This window comes from Gymnoscopelus braueri (assembly GCF_963280865.1).
Source record: "Gymnoscopelus braueri genome assembly, chromosome: 10".
NCBI classification, from domain to species: Eukaryota; Metazoa; Chordata; class Actinopteri; order Myctophiformes; family Myctophidae; genus Gymnoscopelus; species Gymnoscopelus braueri.
The window spans coordinates 11,147,806-11,167,169 of NC_137611.1; the positions used below are offsets into that span (position 1 = coordinate 11,147,806).

Sequence of the window (19,364 nt, forward strand, 5' to 3'; positions counted from 1 at the left end):
GCGGACCACTCCCGCCGCAGGTGAGGAATGCTCGCCTGGAAAACACTCACCCACCGGTGCGGAACGCTTGCCCCGCTTGGTGAGAACAGACTGCAGCCAGAACCTCTTTGCTACAGCCCCTAACATTAAGTTAGGAAGTAGTTGGGCAAAAAACAGTTACGACAGAGGCGTGCGACAGAGGCGTGCCGACTCGCTCGGGTGAGAAGGTCGCTGTGCCGAACGTGGCTAACATGGCATACATGCTTAAGTGCGTACATGCATGTGCAATAATGTGCAGTAAGCGATTTGATATTATATTTATTATGGGTTTGGTTTGATGTGATGTTAATTAATATTAATCAAGGTTGGGTACTGTTACATAACCTATGGTTATGTTTAGGCATTTGTTTTGTGTAATGTTAAATAATAGGCACTGTTACTATATACTTAAGGCATACGTTTTGTGTGAAGTTAATCCATTTTAGTGATGGTTCAATAATTAGGCACTGTTTAGGTTTAGTGTTTAGTGTGATTATTAATACATTTTAGTTAGATTTGGACGCTAAGTTGAGACTTGGGTTGGTGTGAGAATGTTTGTCCCAACCAAGTTGATAACTAGCGCTGTGTTGTTATCTGGTTAGCAAGCATACGGTTAGGTTAGGCATGAGTTTGGTAAAACGGATCTGGCAGTCATCTGGGGGGCGTTTCCCCGTGTTACGCCGAACAGCGTTTCCTATGCCAAAATACACGTGCAGCCGATTGTTTTAAACTTTTGGTCACCAATACCGGTGTAACGTCGTTAACAAATGTCGTGCTTCTGCTGACCTCCGCTCCGTGTGAACATGGCTTGGCAACTACCGATCACTAATTTCTTTCGCAGAACAGATGGACAAAAGGTGACTGTATGTTTATAGTATATATGTTACTGGTAGCATTAGGCCCGTAGCGATAATGCAACCGAGTTAATAATAAACTTATTGCTGGCCAACGTGGGCCTTAATTGCATCCTGCGTTGGGGCTACGCAACAAGACGGGACATGTTCTTATGTGCAGCGATCTTAAGTTGAGATCAATCAATCAATCAATCAATCGTAACCAGTGGTGGAAAAAGTACGGTTTTCTTTACATAAGTAAAAGTATCAATACTGCAATGTAGAAAACTCCGTTACAAGTAAATCGAAACTTACTTGAGTAAAAGTACAAAAGTATTGGCGTCAAAATATACTTAAAGTAGGCTACCAAACGTAAAAGTACTCGTTATGCAGAATGTCCCATTTCACTACTTATCAGACATTATGTCTAAAATGTATACAAACATATTTTGTAAATAGATGCTCCGCGACGCGTTGTAAGCTCCTACTTTGCCTATTTTCAAACCCAAATGGACCAGGTTCCATTTACTCGCAGAGCTCTTAAAGGGATATTTCACTTTAAAAATTTTTTTTTTTTTTCATTTATTTTTAATATTTTTTGGAATTTTTTTAAAATTAAATACAATAAAAATATTCTATTAAATAAATGAAAAAAGTAATCGAAAAAAGACGGCCCCCTCACGTATAAGGAGGGCAAGATGAGTCACCAAAACCAAGGACAGGTGTTTTTGATGAATCTAACATGGTTAAAATGGAGTTTGAAGTTACAATGGGTTTGTATAGGAAGGGGGCGTGTCTGATAAAATATCAAATATCTAAATACTGAATCAAGCAACTTAAAAACTGTCTGGGGGGCTCACATAAGCCTGAGTAGATGATAAAATGACCAAAAGTTTTTTTGAAAGTGAAATATCCCTTTAACACCAGATCACAGTGAATGTTTGTAAACAAACATTGTGTTTTGAAACACGTATTCTCTTGATGTTTTCACAATATCAAATAAAGGGTCCAGAACATTAGCTATGTCTAGTTTATCTATATGTCTATACGTCTATCTGTCTATATATCTATCTGACTGTCTGTCTGTCTGTCTTCCCTAATAGTCAATAACAATATCTATCTTCCCTAATAGTCAATATCAATTTCATAAGTGTCCTGTTCTGCCATAAATGTGACATAAATAAACTTGAACGACACTGCTGCCCTTATCTCCCCGTAAACACATGTTTGGTTGTGGAGGTGTTAAGATGATTCAGTCTATAGATTGGGGTCCCAGATAAAAAAAGAGAAACAAATCTATCCATGGCCTTATGCACATCAAACTCTTTAAAATTAAAAAAGTTGAGAATCATTGAAATAAACACGGCATAAATGGCTTATGGGAAATAACATTGTCTCTTGCGTGCTGACAACTTTTTGTGTCATTGGTGTGTTTTGATCAATTTATTGATTCAATACTTTATTAACAGTTTGCAAAAAGTGGTACAGTTATACAATAATGCTAAAAGGATAGGATAACACAAAGCCCTGAGGGTTTGTTTCCATTGTGGTCCTATGTATTCAATTCATCAAGACATACTGTATATATATATATATATATATATACATACAATACTATACAAGAAATCATCAATACTAGGAGCAGTAAAAGTATATTTGCAGATAAACAGTGGGGTAATTTCTTTTGGCAAGCTAAGACGCCTTGTCTAGTCAGTTGCAAATTGCAGGTGCTCTTTTATGGCGGTTTTGAAGGGGGGTCGCACTTTTTGATGGCTGGTGGTAGGGAATTCCACATTTTGGTGGCATAATAATAAAATGAATTGTGTCACGTTCTTCCCGTCAGGCCTCTAGCGGTGGCCTGAAGGCCTCATCCGGCCTGACGTCCCAGTCAGGGGGCAGCAGTGTGTCCGTGGTCAACGTGAACGACACCCCCGCCGCCCGCCAGGCCGCCGCCAAGCTGGCCCTGAGGAAGCAACTGGAGAAGACCCTGCTGGAGATACCCCCGCCCAAACCCCCCGCCCCCGAGTTCAACTTCCTGCCCTCTGCCGCCAACAATGAGTTCATCTACCTGGTGGGCCTGGAAGAGGTGGTCCAGAATCTACTGGATAACATCCACAGAGGTATGTTATGTGGTTTTGCATACTTTCATTACAGCTGCTATCCATAACCGTGAATACAATTGTATTTTGATCAATCTGCATGGTAGAGTATGTTAATACTCCACACAAATGTGGAGAGTCTTAGGGTTCCCCAGGAGGCAATAATCCAAAGCAAAAAAACAATTGAGCGGGTGTGACCATGACTACTGTACAATGTAAAATAACAGTTTTAATGACTTCAAACAGCTATGATTACATCTTTTTGTTTAGGCAAACGATAAAAATCTTACATACTACTCAGCAACGCGTTTCAAGTACAAGAACTCTTCCTCAGGCAGAAATGCCTGAGAATAGCTGTCTGAAGGCATTAAAACTATTCTTTTACAGATACATTGGATTCCCTCCTCAATTGTTAATACTGTATAACTAACACAACTGCAGTTGTTTTAATTGGTCTCTAACTGCTCTTTTATTGAGACATTAAATGTCTCAATGGTGGTCCCATCTGACCACAGGATATACATTTTATATCCTGTGGTCAGATGGGACCACTACTGGTTGATAAGAGGTATTGCATGATCATCAGAGCAAAATGTATCCTCTGCCCAAACAAGTTTTCCATTATGGCTCATTGCGGTGCTTATGTGGGCACCTGAATTCCAGCAGGACATGACATTTAGAGACTGCAGCTTTAAGCTATATTGTTTTTGTATTGTAACATTAGCTAACAAATCAATCTCCATTGCCATGCAAGGATCAGTAAAGTGTCTTCTCCGACCTAAACTATATAATCTTTGAGGCTGCAGAAAGTTAACCGTCTGTTTCTTCCCAAATTCTAAACTGTATAATATTCTACTGTATGGTTATTCTCTACACCATTGCTTCCCAATGTGGGGCTCCGGGGCGGGGACCCGCAGGGGCCCTTGAAGTGGTTCAAGGCAGTCCCCGGCTAAATTATTAAATGGTTAGGAATAGGAACCAAATGGACCCTGATGGGGCTGTAACTGAGAGAGTGTACAAATGGAACCAAATGGACACCATTTGGTTCCATTTGTCACTGCATAATGATGTCCAATGTCACCACATAATGATACCGTTGTTTTTTTGCATACTTATCAGGTTATTCTCAACTTAATACACTTTACACTTAATTATTACTACTTATTACCTTTGTATTATAACTTTTCTTAACTTACTTGTAATATACCTAGTTTTTATTACATATGATGGACATTGTTAGCACAGTCTGGGCACTGGTGGAGCACAAATATTTTACTGCACATTTTTTATATATACATTTTTAATTTTGGGTGCATTCATAAATAAACTTGAGAATCTGCCCTCTATTTCAGAGCGCTTTGGTTTTGACATCATAGAGTGCTCCGATTTCAGTTAATTTACAAACAGAGTAGATATCAGAGTAGATACTCATTAACCAACGTTGCCATTTTTATGTTTTAAAATTCATTCAAATGAACTTTTATTCATCCTATAAATGATTATTACCAGTTTTGTTATGCATAGATGCATGTTAATAGAGTACCAAGCAAGTTGCAACTATTGCATTTTGTAATGACCAACGTTCAGACGCTCGGACAACCAGACTTTTCAGTCAGAGTGGTCAGTGTGTGCTCTGAATGCTCCCACAGCGCTCTGAATTTTCACACAACGACGCTCCGAGCACTCTGAATGCACCCTAAATACACTATGATGGACATTGTTGACAGTTTTTGACCGAGTCTACCGCACCAACATTTCATTGTGCATACATGTAAGTGCATGTGACGAATAAAAATGTCTTGCGATGTTTTCCACTCATTGATTTCTCTACGGGGGGTCTGCTCTTCCTGTCCTTCCACAGGAAAGACCGGAGTATCCATGTCCAAGTCTGCTGCCAGAGAACCCTACACCTGCACCCAGTGCAACACTGACTTCACGTGCCGCTGGAGGAAGGACAAGGCCAAAGGCGGGACCATCCTCTGTGAGGACTGTATGTCATCCAATCAGAAAAAGGCCTTGAAGGCCGAGCACACCAACCGGCTGAAGGCGGCGTTCGTCAAGGCCCTGCAGCAGGAGCAGGAGATAGAGCAGCGTATCCTCCAGCAGGCGGCCTCGCCCGTCTCCCACGCCACCTCCTCCTCGTCCTCCTCGTCCTCCTCGCCGTCGATGCGGGTGGAGCAACTGGTGTCCCAGCAGCTGAAGCAGGCGCAGGCCCAGGCCAGGTCTTCCTCCATGCAACACCACCACCAGCACAGCAGGGGGCAGAGCATGGTTCACCACCACTCCTCCAACATCAAGCAGGTAGGGGGACGGTTACTCTCTGCAGGAGTTCAGGCCCACTGTTTTCAACGTCTGGTCCGGGGCCCAACAGGGGTCCAAATGGACCCTTATTTTGCTGAATCACACAACACAACAGACACGGGTTTCATGAATTTATAGAAAGATAATGTGTATGACATTTATGTGTGTGTGTTTGTGTAATAATATGTAAAATGTCATGTACCTTTGTGTGTGCGATGTTGTGTTATAGTGAGAGGTGTGTGTGTGTTCATAAACCTGATCGCCCGGGGGAGTAGCTTTTTCTGAGCCTAGCCTACTGCAGGTTACATGTTACTACATACGATACGATAATACTTTGTCAGTTCACACTGAAATTTGTCTTGCGACCCAGCAGCCATGTATGCAACACATAAGCAGTACACACATTTGACATGACACAAGAAAACAAAACAAAATACATACATAAAGACATGGTTCATGTTGTCTCATCATTTTGTCATTCTATCCTTGTTGCTCTTATGTAGAATTGTCTCTATTTTACTGCTGTGTTACCGAGTCGATTATTAATCCCCCCACCCTCCCCTCCAGGGCCAGCTGTCCCGCAATATCTCATCCATGGGGGTGAGGGGCGGACCCCACACCTTTTCCTCCTCCTCTCAGCTGCAGAGCGCCGTGGCGGCCGCGGCCTTGGTCAACCGGCCAGGTAAGCACGCCTATGTTTCCCGCCCCTCTTCCCAGAGTTCAAAGGTCAGCAGCAGTGGTGGGAGCGGCGGCGGCACCAATGTCAGCGGAGGCAGCAGTGCCTCAGCCACTGCATGGAGGAAGCAGAGCAGCACGGGCAACACAGGTAGACCTCCCACTGAAACCAGTTCAACAACAGTCTCCCACTAAAACCAGTGGTAGGGCTGGGCGATATGACTTCAAATCAGGCTCACGATTATTTCAAACTTCTGCCTCAATCACGATTAATGAACGGTTTTTTATTGTGAAAATAGCAGATCAACAAGCTCACTAGATCGGCTATTTTCACTATTTTTGTACCCCACCATTGTATAACGAAGTACAATACGGGATCATGTGGTTTAATGTGGACTAATTTATATTCTTGGATGTAAACAATCTACAATCAATTATTTCGTGCCAATTTGTTTATATAGTAAGAAAATATATATTCTTATATGCTTCTCGATTATTCAGTTGGTTATTGGTTCTACATATCGGTTTCGATTGCCCAGCCCTACCCAGTAGAATGACTCCCCACTAAACCCCGTAGACAGAGTCCCACTAAAACCACTAAGGACCCACAGCGGTGATGAGAACCAGTGCACTAAAACCCGTAGAGTCCCACTAGATCCAGCCGCAACACTTGGAACTCGCACCGTGATGTCTGTCCTCTTCCTACTTTTCAACTTCCTGTCTGGTCCAAAAACAATCCTATCCTTCAGAAGGCCCAGTCGTCGGACTGTGTTGACAATTCACTGTGAACGTTACATTCAGTCTTCACTAGCCCCTCTTCAACCAGAGGAGCTTTCCCAAGAATGCAGGAACTGTAATTTTTATTTATGTGTTCAAATATTCAATGCCAAAAACACAATGACAATTAATCGTCAAGTACTGTATAATTTCACCATTGTGACAGCCCTACTTCAGGAGCTCTTATCTTCCTATGGACAGCACTTGAACCCAGTCACGTGTAGCCAGATAATCCCAGATCTTTGTCTACCGCTACGTCGAGCGATGGCAACAATTTGGAGATTTAATAACTTCATTGCGGAACCAAAAAAAAAAAAACCAAACCATTTGGAATGCAGTCGTTCAAATTTGGTCAATTGATAGGATTGCTTTTCGAAGCACTAGGCTTACCTGCGTCCCTTTTCTCCCTGTGTTAAAGCATTGGATTTTAATGTCACCAGACGTTTTGGTAGGCAGACATCGCCAGTCGCCTGGCTGTGCGAGACTAGCAGGAACCTAATAGCATAGTTCATCTAGTTCCTGGATGTTTTGGGTGGAAAAGGGGCTAATATGATACATGCAGGAGGAAACGAAATGGCAAAGTTATTTTCGGACGGGGCTCCCCACATATCGCCCCGCTACCAATGACCTCTAATCTTCCTGTTTTAGACCCTCTTTTAGATTGGTGTTTTGGTTTCTTCCTGGGATCATTACTTTATACCTTAGAGGTGTGTGTGTCTGTGTGTCTCTGTCTTTTGAAACCATATATTATTTTGCTGAATGCCCTACTCAGAAACACTGCCAAGTTGTTGTCAACTGACTGACTTTCTCTCCTGTTTGCTTCATGTGTGTGTGTCACACAGGTGTGACCATGGCCTATGTGAACCCCAGCCTGTCGGGCCATAAGTCCTCGAGCAGCGTGGATGCCCGTCAGAGGGAGTACCTGCTGGACATGATCCCCTCGCGCTCCATCTCCCAGACCGCAAACACATGGAAATAATGAAAACAATCTAGTCATACTATTCACTCTTGTTCAACATGTCATCTTTTCCTCAGCCCCCCCCCCCATTACGGAGTCAACAGCACCCCATGGTGGACAGTTAAGGAAATGCAATCTCTTTTTTAACCACTTGAGCCCTATATGATTTGTCGTGTGACGAATGGTGAAAATGGCCAACCTACAAGCTCACAACGCGCTGCGATACGCTGTGAGCTTGTAGATTGGCATTTTTTTTATTTCGTTTTAAGTTTTGAAAATGTTCGCCGACAACGACATACCCCAAGAAACAGGGGACGCCAGGGTTAAAGTGGTTAAGGAAACGCAATCTCTCTTTAAGCGAAGACACGTTCCTTCTTTAACCTTTTACGATTTTCAATTGTTCTTTATTATTATTATAATTTTTGAGGATCACTGTTCATTGTTGTGTTCATCAATCTCATCATTTTGCAGAAACTGTTTCAATTTGATTGGGGCAACAAAAAACAAACAAAAAAAATATTACAAAAAAAACAAACATTTCAAGGGCTTTCCTATTGTTACTGTTGTCAGCCACAATCACTTGACAGTAAAGGTCAATACATTTGCCTTCCGACGTCTGAAAAGTTGCGTTTCGGACAGGCTTGCCGAACTAGTCTGGAAAGTCGAGAGCGTCCGGGAAAAAAACGTTTAGAGTAACGTCAAATGTTATATCACCTCCCTTTCCGGATTAAAAAAAACAAAACTAAATTAAATAAAGTTGGGACATCGGAAGGAGAATGTATTGCGTTTAAGGCTATGTTTGTTCACACTGGCAGGCCAAATCCGATACTATCTTTTGGGGCCTAACCAGATTGGAATGCAATTTGTTTTATTAAGTCTGGACACCAGTGGATCAGATTTTTTTGTGGATCAGATTTGAACCACATGTCTTACCATGGTGTCGCTTGCCGAAAATGGCAGATCTACATGTGACGTGTTGTGAGCTTGTAGATCTGCTATTTTTGGCAACGTCTGAATACACAACTCCGATCTGATCCCTTGGTGAATAACAAGTGTGGACAGTCAGTCCAAGTGAGATTTGCCTGCAGCGTGAACAAGTTCTAAATGACGGCTTGAGAATGTTGCTGTAGTGAAATGTTGATGTTTATGTGGTATAAGTTTCTCCCATTTGGAAATGATGGAACTGCTCAGTCTGGGGTGTATAGAGTCTATATACTATAGACTCTCCCCTCCTCATTTGTAGTCCCAGGCCAGCGAATGGATCACAGACAAAAACCGATGGGACATTACGGGGCAAAATGACTGGACTTTACTCACATAACCTGAAACACGGACTTCACATTCAAGGAAATATAATGTTGACAATATAAGAGGAAATTAAATCTCTTTTCTTTTTCTTTTCTTTTCCTTCCTTTTTTTAAAAGTTAAAAATACAAAAATAACTGAGTTGTTTTTTCAGCACATAACCTCAGTAGCGAAAACGTTTGGGATTTCTTTGTACTTTACAGTAAATTATTTGGTTACTTTGACTGATGTTTAAAATAAATTACCGTCAATATTTTGTGGTTTCAACGGGAAAAGATCAATTTAATCTATTCGTTGTTTTTTTTTGTTTTTTTGTCTGTACGACAGAGCATGCCTACCCTTAAATCTCTCTCCGTTCGTTGTGCGCCTTAGCAAGAAGGAGCACGACAATGTTATTTCTTTACTCATCTGTAATTACCATCTGTATTTTGCTTATTTTATATTAATGTCAACATTGTAAGATTATTTTGAGTGTTATGCCATCGCTGATAAAAAAAAAAGAAAAAAAAACTTGCAGGAGCTGAATCTGACACACTGGAACCACAGATATTTTCAATGAGATTTTGATCAACCTTTCTCCTTATGTGACCCTGCTGTGTCCCCGTTCCTGAATCAGTGTTATGCTTAATTTATGCTCCCATCGTACGATACTGCCGCTTGCGGAAAATAGCAGATCTACAAGCTGGCAATGCGTCGCGGACGCGATGCCTTGCGAGCTTGTAGATCTGCTGTTTTTGACGCGCGACACCGTCTGGTGCGATTTGGGGAGCGATTTGTTACAGCTTTCCTGGACAACATGAACACCATCATGTAGCTTGTTTCCCTTCACTGTATTGCATAACCTCTGCTTCTGGCATTGTACAAAGTTATGTTACAATTTATTTGGTTTACTTTGTTTCCTAGCTCCTAAAGAGATAATAAAATAAACAAAAAACTATAAATAATTTTAATCACTGCGTGGCTTTTGTTTTTGTTTTATATTTGTAGCCTGTGTGAGTCCAACACATGAGACCAGCATGCAGACACAACCATCAGTTTAAAATGATCACTTATTAGGTGCATACATTTTTTTCGTGCGAGTTTCCCAAATGCAGGGTAGGCCTATTGCTTTTTTTTACTGTTGAAAGGAGACACTTTTAGAATCCAGTGGCATTGGATCAGTAGTTTAGAGACTTTGATGTTACAGTTTCCTGATTCAGAGACTTTCATATTACTCTCCAACCGCATATATTAAAGTTCTCAGTCGCCATGACTATTTTCAGTCAATCAGATTCCATAGACTTCTCTATGGCAATGGTTCTCAAAGTGGGGTCCTTGGGGGGGGGGTTCCAGGGCCTCCCCAGCAAAAGTAGTTAACATAGCATCACAATTATTGTAACCACTTTTCCATTTATATGTTGGCTATTCACAAATGGCAGATCTACAAGCTCACAGCATGTCACTTAGTGCCGCACTGCGAGATTGTACATCTGCTATTTTTGAATTAAATATCAATGAGGAAATTGAATAATGTTGATTTATTTTTATTTTTATTTTACATAAATCTTCTCTTCTGGGGGTCCCTGGCACAAAACCTTTTCACATGTCAGACATACTTTTACATGTTGTATTAATTGTTTAGGAAACAGCGCTAGTGTGCGGGGCTCCTTTCACACTGTTCCACAAATCACACATTAGGACTTGGCCATACAACATGTGAGATTTTATTTTGCTTTAATCCATGCAACCGTGTGGGGGCAGCAGCGTCCCTCTAAATCAGAGGTTTTCAACTGGTGGTCCGTGAAGGTTTTACATGTGGTCCCTGACCATGCCTTCAGTAATGTAGAAAAGTGAAGATTTTCTTTTTTTCCCCATTTTATTTTGGAGAAACGTTTTGTGATATGAGGACAGTGGAATTAAAGACATTAGCATCATCAGTGGTCATTTGAGGAGGCTTATGCTTCAATTCCAAAATTACTTGCAAGCTTAACTACTACTGAAGAGGATCCGTTCATTGACATCATGTCCACAGACTCTGTGAAGAGGCACTGAGGCACAGTCCCTTGTAAAGTTCTGAATGAGTTGTCAGGCAGAATTCCAAGAGCTTACAGCCAAAGCAAAATGTATTTGACCTTTTGTAACTACTTATCTCTGTGAGAGTGGTATTTCCACACTGGCATGCCTGTGAAGAATGTGCTCAGGGCTAGGTTAGAGCCATGAAAATGACATGAGAGTCTGTCCCTGTCCACCATTATATAGCCAAGAAGAGACAGACATGTACCTCCTGTAATCATGCCATGGACCACTAATTGAGAAACACTGCTCTAATTTTTTTTTAACCTGGAGGCCTAAGATGATGCGTCAATGTAGTCAGTTACTGGGTAATCGGAGGTCAAGAAATTCCACAGTAGATGAGTTAGAATCTCAAGAAGGGGAAGTGTACTGGATTGCCTGGTTGAGTCATCATTATTAGGTAATGTGCCCATTTAATGGCATGTGTCTGCTCACTCATAAAGGTTACAAATCAGTATATCCTATACATCAGTTTAATATGGAAGGTTGGATAAAGTAAGGAATGGATCAGTGGTTGGTTCTCAACCTTTTTTTCAGCTCTGGACCACTAGCAATCTTCAAGGGCCACCCCACGCCACATTTTAATTTGCATTTTGTGGACGTATTAAATATAATTTAAACATATTCTAATACATTTTACAAATATACTATTTATGTATTTATTTATTTATTTACTTATTTACATTTTAAAACGGTTTTCCCTTGGACCACCTGTAACTGTAATTATGTCATGGACCACTAGCAGCATGGACTATTGGTTGAGAAACAGTATTTATAAAGTTCTTATAACTATAATTACACAGTGTTATAAGCAGCTTATGATGCATTATAAGTATGTTTATACCGCATTAACACATATAGACATGGGATACAAAAAAAAAACGAATCTTAGCCGTTAGCCCACATATCCCCACCCAACACAACAGTGGTCCCCTCAGGTTGAGGGTGGTGGTCCAATAGAGACAGAGTTATAATATATCAGGGTGGTCCCTGGACCCTGGTACACTCAGTTGAAAACCGCTGCTCTAAAGATGTGATCCTATACTTTTACTGTTTTGACACAAACTATTTAAACATAGGCCTACAGAGATGTACAGCATATAACGCAATACTTAAGCGACACTAATTAAAATGGATGTTTAAAAATGCATCCCATTATCAGTTGCTACATAACGGTAGCTAGCTGATGTGCCTACTGCCTACACGACTGAAATACTCACTTAAGTACAGTACTTGAGTGAATGTACTTAGTTACTTTACACCACTGCTGACTCACTCCACCTTAATAGTCCATACAGTATTTCTGCCTCATATGTAGCCATGGTTCACATGACGCTTGTCATGGTATGACAGTCATGTTTCAGGGCTACCTCATATGTAGATGTTTAGTTTTTATTCCACCACACACTGCAACCCCATAATAAATCAATAAATAAATGATTGTTTTTTCCTTATTTTTAACTCTCTGTCGGTTTCTCCACATATTTACTTCACGGAACTATTGTTCTATATCGTTGTGCACACACGAGCACAGTTATGAGTAGGACCATCGTGCGCGTCTGCTATTCTGTAAAATTGACGTACCCGGACAACGTTCGTTCTGCGCTGAACTTGCTACGTAAACAGCGTAAATATTGTTCTCTCATCCGTTCAGCAGGTTATTGGTCATCAGTCACTTGGGCGGTGGTAACAGTTAAGTCAGTTCATTGTGTGGTTGCATTATCTATAATATAATTTTATACAAACAGTGTTATACTGTTATCTTTGTTAACTTAACACCAGGAGCAGAAACACATTTAAGCTTAGGTAAGTTAACATTCGCTATTGCTGTAGTAGTAGCCACTGTGTGGATAACATGAACGCTAAACTGAACGACAATGACATTTATGTGTTCAAATAAGCTCTTCCATCCACAGACTGAAGATGTCCAGTGTGCGCAGGATCACACAGGAGACCTTTGATGATGTCGTCAGGGAGAACGTCGAGGAGTTTGACATGGATCCAGAGGAGGCATTAAAAGAAGCTGTGGAGCAGTTTGAGTCTCAAGGTAACCAAACATGGATGGACACTGATGATGATGATGCTATACGCTATTTGCCTCCTCAAATTTAATGTCATGCTAATATGTATCTTTATTTGATGCATAGGCATATATACCATGTTATTAACCCATTGCTGAATGGACTGAATGTGATTATTTGACATGTCATGCACTACCATTAACCAGTAAATGTCAAGCCATAGTCATATTGTTATGCTATGTTATCATCATGATTTGTGTGCATGGGGTTCTCATCTTAAACAAGCTGCGTGCTTAACTGAGTCTTCCAGTTTAGTAGACCTTGTATTGTGAATTTTGTACTTCCATGTACTGTGATTCTCATGTCTTACTAAATAAAAGTACATCAATCAATCAATGCCTGTTTTGTCAGGTGTGGACCTAAGCTTTATAGTGAAGGCCGTACCAACATCATCTAATGATGACACACAAGAGGGCCAAACTCATGAGGTCTTGCAGGTGAGAGTTGGGGGGAAACTATCCCCCATAAATGTGTCTAAATCTGTGGTTCTCAGACGTTTTACATTCAAGGACCCCCATAACTCAGAGTGTACAAATGAAACCAAATGGACCCGTAAGGGTGCCTTTGGTTCCATTTGTACACTCTCAGAGTTACAGACCTGTTAGGGTCCATTTGGACCCCCTCAAGGAACCTTGGGGGTTCCCTGGACCCCTCTTTGAGAACAACTGGTCTAGTAAATTCCAACGTCTGTATTAATAATCCCTGTTACTGTATGTGTCTCTCCGCTGACAGGCCTTGGAGTCCCTTCGACTCGGACAAGACTCTGACAATCCCAACATGACGGCAGACCTCAAACACTTCATGGAGCAGTGCTCCGTGGGATTTGCACAGAGGTACCTGGCGGGTCAGAAAGGTGCCTACCCCATCGTTCTCTCCTGCTGCAGAAAGAGCTTGGGGGTGCAAGGAGATCTGTTGGTGGCTCTCGCTGCCCTGGCCATGTTGACAGATGGACAGCCGGACTTGTTAGACACAGAGGGCGTGGGCCTCCTCTTGACTATCCTAGGAAAGTACCGGGAAGACCCTGCTGTGACACGTGTAGGCTTACGCACCGTGCGCCACTGCTGTTTGAAGCACGAGCAGAACCGACAGGACTTTGTGAAAGCTGGTGTTCTGCCACTGATGACTGGTGCCATAACTAAGGTTATTTTGAATTGTATACACGTAGACACTGACACACTATATACACTTGATACACTTTGACCTTATTTATTGCTGCTTAGTTTTTACTAGTTTTTGTTATATATTTTTTATTTTTATTTATATATTATTATTATTATTAAGTAAAACCCTGAGGAAGACTATTGTCGAAACGTTGGTTTCCTGTACTTTTTTATTTATTTTTAAGATTGCATTGTGGCTAAGAGTTGTGCGGCCTCATCCTTCGCAACATTATTATCTATTATTTACACAGTCTGCAGAGCATGCCACCACTCAAATATTTCACTGCATATATGATAATGTACTGTATGTGTATTAGCAAGTGACAAATACAACTTGTTGAACTCACGCAGCACATCGGATGTGTGGAGCTGGTTAAGGAGGCCAGTGCAGCTCTCAGGTTCATGACCTTCGATGACGACGTCAGAGTTCCATTCGGACACGCTCACGACCACGCCAAGCTCATCGTAATGGAACAGAATGGACTGAAGGTCATCATCGAGGCTGCCAAAGGTAAGACACCCGTGTATGTATAACGGGGCCTTAGGGTAGGGTCACACATCTGCGTCAAGAGCGTTGTCGCCAACGCAAGCCGAGGCTTCAGGCGCGTCCATTTCCCATGTTGTCTTGCGGGTTGTGAGCAGTGCCGGCATGAATCGGTCTCTTTTCCGGTATGTAGTTCGTTGGAGTGGTTGGCTTGCTGAAATAAAACGGGGGAAAAAAAAAAAGGGAAAAGAGTCAAAGTTCACCGATGTTGAAATCCAAGCTTCAGACGCTTTGAAAGAGACACTTGTCAACACGCTGCAACAGAGAGCTCCATAGAATGGAAGTGAACAGAGAAGCTGATGTTTCTGACACGTATGAAGCACACATGGGACATGCCCTTATGCTCCATCATGCAAGGGAAGACTGTAGATCTGTTATTTTTGGCAAGCGACGACATACTGTACTACAATTAGGCTTTAGCCTAGTTTCAAAATACTGAGAGATACTTAATATTTTTTCAACATCCATTTTGCCTATGTTTATACTATTTTCTTATCATCTTTTATGTCTCTGCTATCTCCCTTTCAGCTCATCCTGATAAGGTCTCTGTTCTCAGTGAACTCTGTTACACCTTGTCTCGTCTGGCTGTGAGGAACGAGTTCTGTCAAGACATCTGTGACCTTGGAGGGTTAAAATTCATGATGACACTGCTTGCTGAGAGCTTTGAGTCACAGGTACGTTTACTACAAGATGCATTAATGATATGAAAATGTTAGCGGCAAAATAACAAAAATAATTGTCAGATTGGAATCAGATTTTTTTGTATAAAGTCCAAAAAAACACATGGAAATGTTTGGACACTGAAGCCTGATTTAAACTTTTGACCGTCTTACATATTTTCCGCATTCATGTCGTTATGTCATTACCACAGCAACCAATGCAGATAGGTCGATGATGTCTGAATACACAAATTGTACATTATGTGTAATTCACAAAGTACAGAGAAAATAGGATGAGACTGAACATCGACGTCAGGCCCACTAATATCATGTTGACACGTATGCAGCTTTTTAACTGTGCTAGGACAGAGATTGATCGGATCTTTCATGCTGTCCTAGCAGTCCTCTCATTGAGCTGCCCTTTTTCTTTTACAGGAAATAGTTCGACAGGTACTGAGTGCTATACGAGCCATAGCAGGGAATGATGACGTGAAGGACGCTGTGGTGAACGCGGGCGGGGTGCCACTCATCGTGATCGCCATGAACACGCACATGGGCAACTCCAATGTGAGTTTAATGTTTAAATATTGTGTTTATAGGGCTTTTAAGTTGTTACGTCCTGTAAAATCTACGAGCTAACAGCAAGCGACACCGTCGCACTACATACAGAGTATAAAATAGGCTTAGGATCAGTTTTCTTCTCGTTCTCCTGTAGGTGTGTGAGCAGGGCTGCGCGTGTCTGGCCGTCCTGGGTCTTCGAAAACCCAGCAACTGCCAGGTCATCATGGACAACGGGGGAGCCCTGGCTGCCGTACAGGCCATGAAGTCTCACCCTGGTAAAGTCATGGTGCAGGTAAAACATGATATATTATTTAGCTCCCTTGAAGACATTAAAGCTGGATTTAGGGCACGGTCGGTCACACATGTGCATTAGTAACAGACCCATTCCCTTCCATTCTATGGAAGTGAAGGAGCGGAGCTCAACATAATAATAATAATAATAATAATAATAATAATAATAATAATAATAATAATAATAATAATAATAATAATAATAATAATACATTTTATTATAACGCACTTTACATTCTCACGAATCTCAGAGTGCTACAGATTAAAAGCAAGGCATAAAAACAGCATAGGCAACAAAACAATTACAATAGACCCAACTAGGCTAAACTAAAGGGCCAAAATTTAGAAATTAAAACTCAGTACGAAAAACAAACAAAGTCCATGAAAATTTGAAAAATGCTTTTTTTAAAAGGTAGGTTTTTAGTCCATTTTTAAAAGCATCAGTGAACTGTGGTGCTCTCAGGTGGTCTGGGAGGGTATTCCACAGACATGGGGCTGTGTAACAGAAGGCCCGGTCGCCCATGGTGCGGAGGTTGGTGTCAGGGACAACGAGAAGGTTGGTGTTGTTGGAGCGGAGGCTTCGGGTGGTGGGTTTTGGGGTGAGGAGTTCTTTGAGGTAGGGTGGGGCATTGCCGTAAATGCACTGATGGGTGACATTGATGAACTATGACCGGGTCGGGTGTCAACCAATAGCAAAGAAGTGTGTGGTTCCGCTGACCCCACTTGGCAGCCTTTTTGCTTGTAGTTTTCTTTCAGTGAGCCAACCAGTAAATATAATATAAGTAAAATGAACTACACACCAGTAAATCGGCACTGCATACAGTCTGCAAAACAACATGGATAACTGATGTGCTCGACGCAATGGCATGTGTTGGCTACTCCCCTCAGAAGCCTGCCGTATGTGTGACCATAGTTTTATACTTTGTTGTGTGCCACTGTCAGGCACCGAAAATAACCACAAGTTACAATACCTACAAGCTCACAATGGGTCGCAGCACGAAGTAGATCGGTTATTCTCGGTGCTTGACAGTGGCGTGCAACAAAGTGTATCAAGCCCTTAACACCTTTTTGGCGGTCTACGAGGTCTTCATTAATAGCTTTCTTTTCTCCACATCTAAACAGAAACAGGCGTGCCAGCTTTTGAGGAACCTGGTGGCGCGCACAGACACGTTCAGCCAGCCCATCCTGGAGATGGGAGCGGAGGCCCTGATATTGGAGGCGCTGCGCTCCTACCACGAGGACTGCGGCGACTTGTGCAAAGCGGCCCTGAGAGACCTGGGGTGTCAAGTGGAGCTCAGAGAGCTGTGGACAGGCAAGAAGGGCAGCATCACCAACGACTGAACTGAGTGTGCCGTCTTTGGAACTACAACACTGATTTTCTTTTTCATTTCAAGGATCCCCAGTTTAATATGCATTAGGCCACAGTCCCCCCATTTGATTATTGTTTTTTTTAAATCTCTGGGACCCCTAACTACACTGTACAATCGTCATTTTTAATTTAACTCTGAGGGCGTTCAAATGGAACCAAATGGACCCATTTAGTTCCATTTGTACACCCTCGGAGTGACAGATCCGTAAGGGTCCATTTGGACCCCTTGTGGTCCTCGGAACCGACGTTGAGAACCATTTGGTCTAGCCTAGCACCCAACATTCTTGGTTTTCAGGCAAGACAAATAACCCATTGACTGCCAGAGTTAAAATCTCATCTATGGCTGCCCTTGCCAGCGATTCCGAAAATATTTGAAAAATCATAGAATATTTTTCTTCTCAATGATCCACCCGCCGATCGCTTTAAAAGACACAGGAGGGTCTCGTAGAATCGGAGATAAAATGGTGTGCCGCCGCGATAATCCATTCCATAGTTATGGGCAGTTGGCTTGTTTTTGACCAAAAAGCAACAGAAAGCAGAGAAATTTTGATTTTTATAAATCCTATTATACTAAACCAAACCAGCTCCATTTTGTTGTGATCTTGTGATCTTTGGCTGTGCTCTTCATCATCATCATCATCATCATGATTCACAGGCTGCGGAACAGCACCCTCTAGCGTAAACCACTGAAAACACCACACGCTGGACAATCGAATTGACAAATTGATGAATTACTCATCAATGGCAGTCAATGAGATAATTTGACCTGTTCTAAAGTTCAGATTAGGGCTGGGCGATATGACTTCAAACCAATATCACAATAATTTTTGCCTCGATTACAATGAAGGTTAGAGGTTTTACATGTCGGTTTTGATATATTTTTGGATAATTGCCCAGCCCTATATAGTTCTGATGTGTTGTTTGTTTACGTTTTCTGACATGTTTGTTTATTTTGATATTCATAAGTATGTGTGTATTATGGAGTTTTAAAAATAAAATATCTTACATTTGGTAAATTGTTGATCACATGAAATATGTATGCCCCCAATAAGTGATCACTTCAACCACTTTCAACTTATCGTCCCTATTTTGGGCATGTCATTATAGCAAAATAGCATGTCTACAAGCTGACGATGTGTCATTATGAGACGTTGTGTGAGCTTGTAGATCACCTATTTTCACTATTTGTGAACAAAGTGTATATAGGGCTTAAGTGGTTAAACAGATGGTTCTGTCTGCATGCTGCTCTGGTGTATGGACTTGCATCTGTGTATGAAAAACTAAACAAATGCCACACAATGATTAAAATTATTATTTATAGTTTTTGTGTGTTTGCTTTTAAATCTCTTTAGGAGCTAGGAAACAAATAACGTATAACATAAATGCCAGAAGCAGAGGTTATGCAATACAATTAGGGGAATACCAAGTTTCGCGATGGTGTTCATGTTGTCCAGGGAAACTGTAACAAATTGCTCCGCTATACCTTACTGTACACCGGAGCTTTATAACGCACTTTGGTAGAGGTTTGGGTTGTGTAGTTACCTTGGTTAGGGGTATGGGGGGTATTATCAGGCAGCCGAGTGCACAAAACCTTAGCCAGGGACCCCCCGATACAGGGCCTTGACTTTTCTCTGGTGTCGTTCCCATTCAACCTCCTCCATATCAATAAACTCCTTACAGA

At 41.6% G+C, this 19,364-nt stretch overlaps 2 protein-coding genes across 18 annotated transcripts in view; both read left to right on the top strand.

Moving 5' to 3' along the window:
- The window catches only part of LOC308093295 (transcriptional repressor p66-alpha-like), a 31,015-nt gene extending 22,466 nt beyond the window's left edge, over nucleotides 1-8,549 (top strand). For 13 of the 16 annotated variants that reach the window (XM_080439609.1, XM_080439601.1, XM_080439596.1 and 10 more), the window contains exons 8-11: nucleotides 2,695-2,971; nucleotides 4,812-5,251; nucleotides 5,819-6,077; nucleotides 7,546-8,549. In XM_080439609.1, the coding sequence (XP_080295735.1) occupies nucleotides 2,695-2,971; nucleotides 4,812-5,251; nucleotides 5,819-6,077; nucleotides 7,546-7,682 (1,113 nt within the window). In that variant the 3' untranslated portion in view covers nucleotides 7,683-8,549. The remainder of the gene's footprint in view (nucleotides 1-2,694; nucleotides 2,972-4,811; nucleotides 5,252-5,818; nucleotides 6,078-7,545) is intronic. The other 3 variants (XM_080439602.1, XM_080439603.1, XR_013933873.1) reach the window with 2 other exon arrangements.
- A 4,128-nt stretch (nucleotides 8,550-12,677) lies between these two features.
- Nucleotides 12,678-19,006, top strand: armc6 (armadillo repeat containing 6). 2 transcript variants are annotated; one of them, XM_080440759.1, is made up of 9 exons: nucleotides 12,678-12,824; nucleotides 12,920-13,065; nucleotides 13,451-13,536; nucleotides 13,832-14,239; nucleotides 14,611-14,770; nucleotides 15,332-15,477; nucleotides 15,898-16,029; nucleotides 16,178-16,315; nucleotides 17,437-19,006. In XM_080440759.1, the coding sequence occupies exons 2-9, from the start codon at nucleotides 12,942-12,944 to the stop codon at nucleotides 17,653-17,655; spliced, it is 1,413 nt and encodes a 470-aa protein (XP_080296885.1). In that variant the 5' UTR covers nucleotides 12,678-12,824; nucleotides 12,920-12,941; the 3' UTR covers nucleotides 17,656-19,006. The 2 variants fall into 2 exon arrangements, with proteins under 2 accessions (XP_080296885.1, XP_080296884.1); XM_080440758.1 differs by having other exon boundaries at nucleotides 12,935-13,065.
- Nucleotides 19,007-19,364: the final 358 nt, after the last annotated feature.

Coding starts and splice junctions, on each gene's coding strand:
- armc6 (XM_080440759.1), top strand. CDS start 12,942: ATGTCCAGTGTGCGCAGGATCACACAGGAGACCTTTGATGATGTCGTC. Junction 16,030..16,177: donor CGCACATGGGCAACTCCAAT/GTGAGTTTAATG, acceptor GTTCTCCTGTAG/GTGTGTGAGCAGGGCTGCGC. Junction 16,316..17,436: donor CTGGTAAAGTCATGGTGCAG/GTAAAACATGAT, acceptor ACATCTAAACAG/AAACAGGCGTGCCAGCTTTT.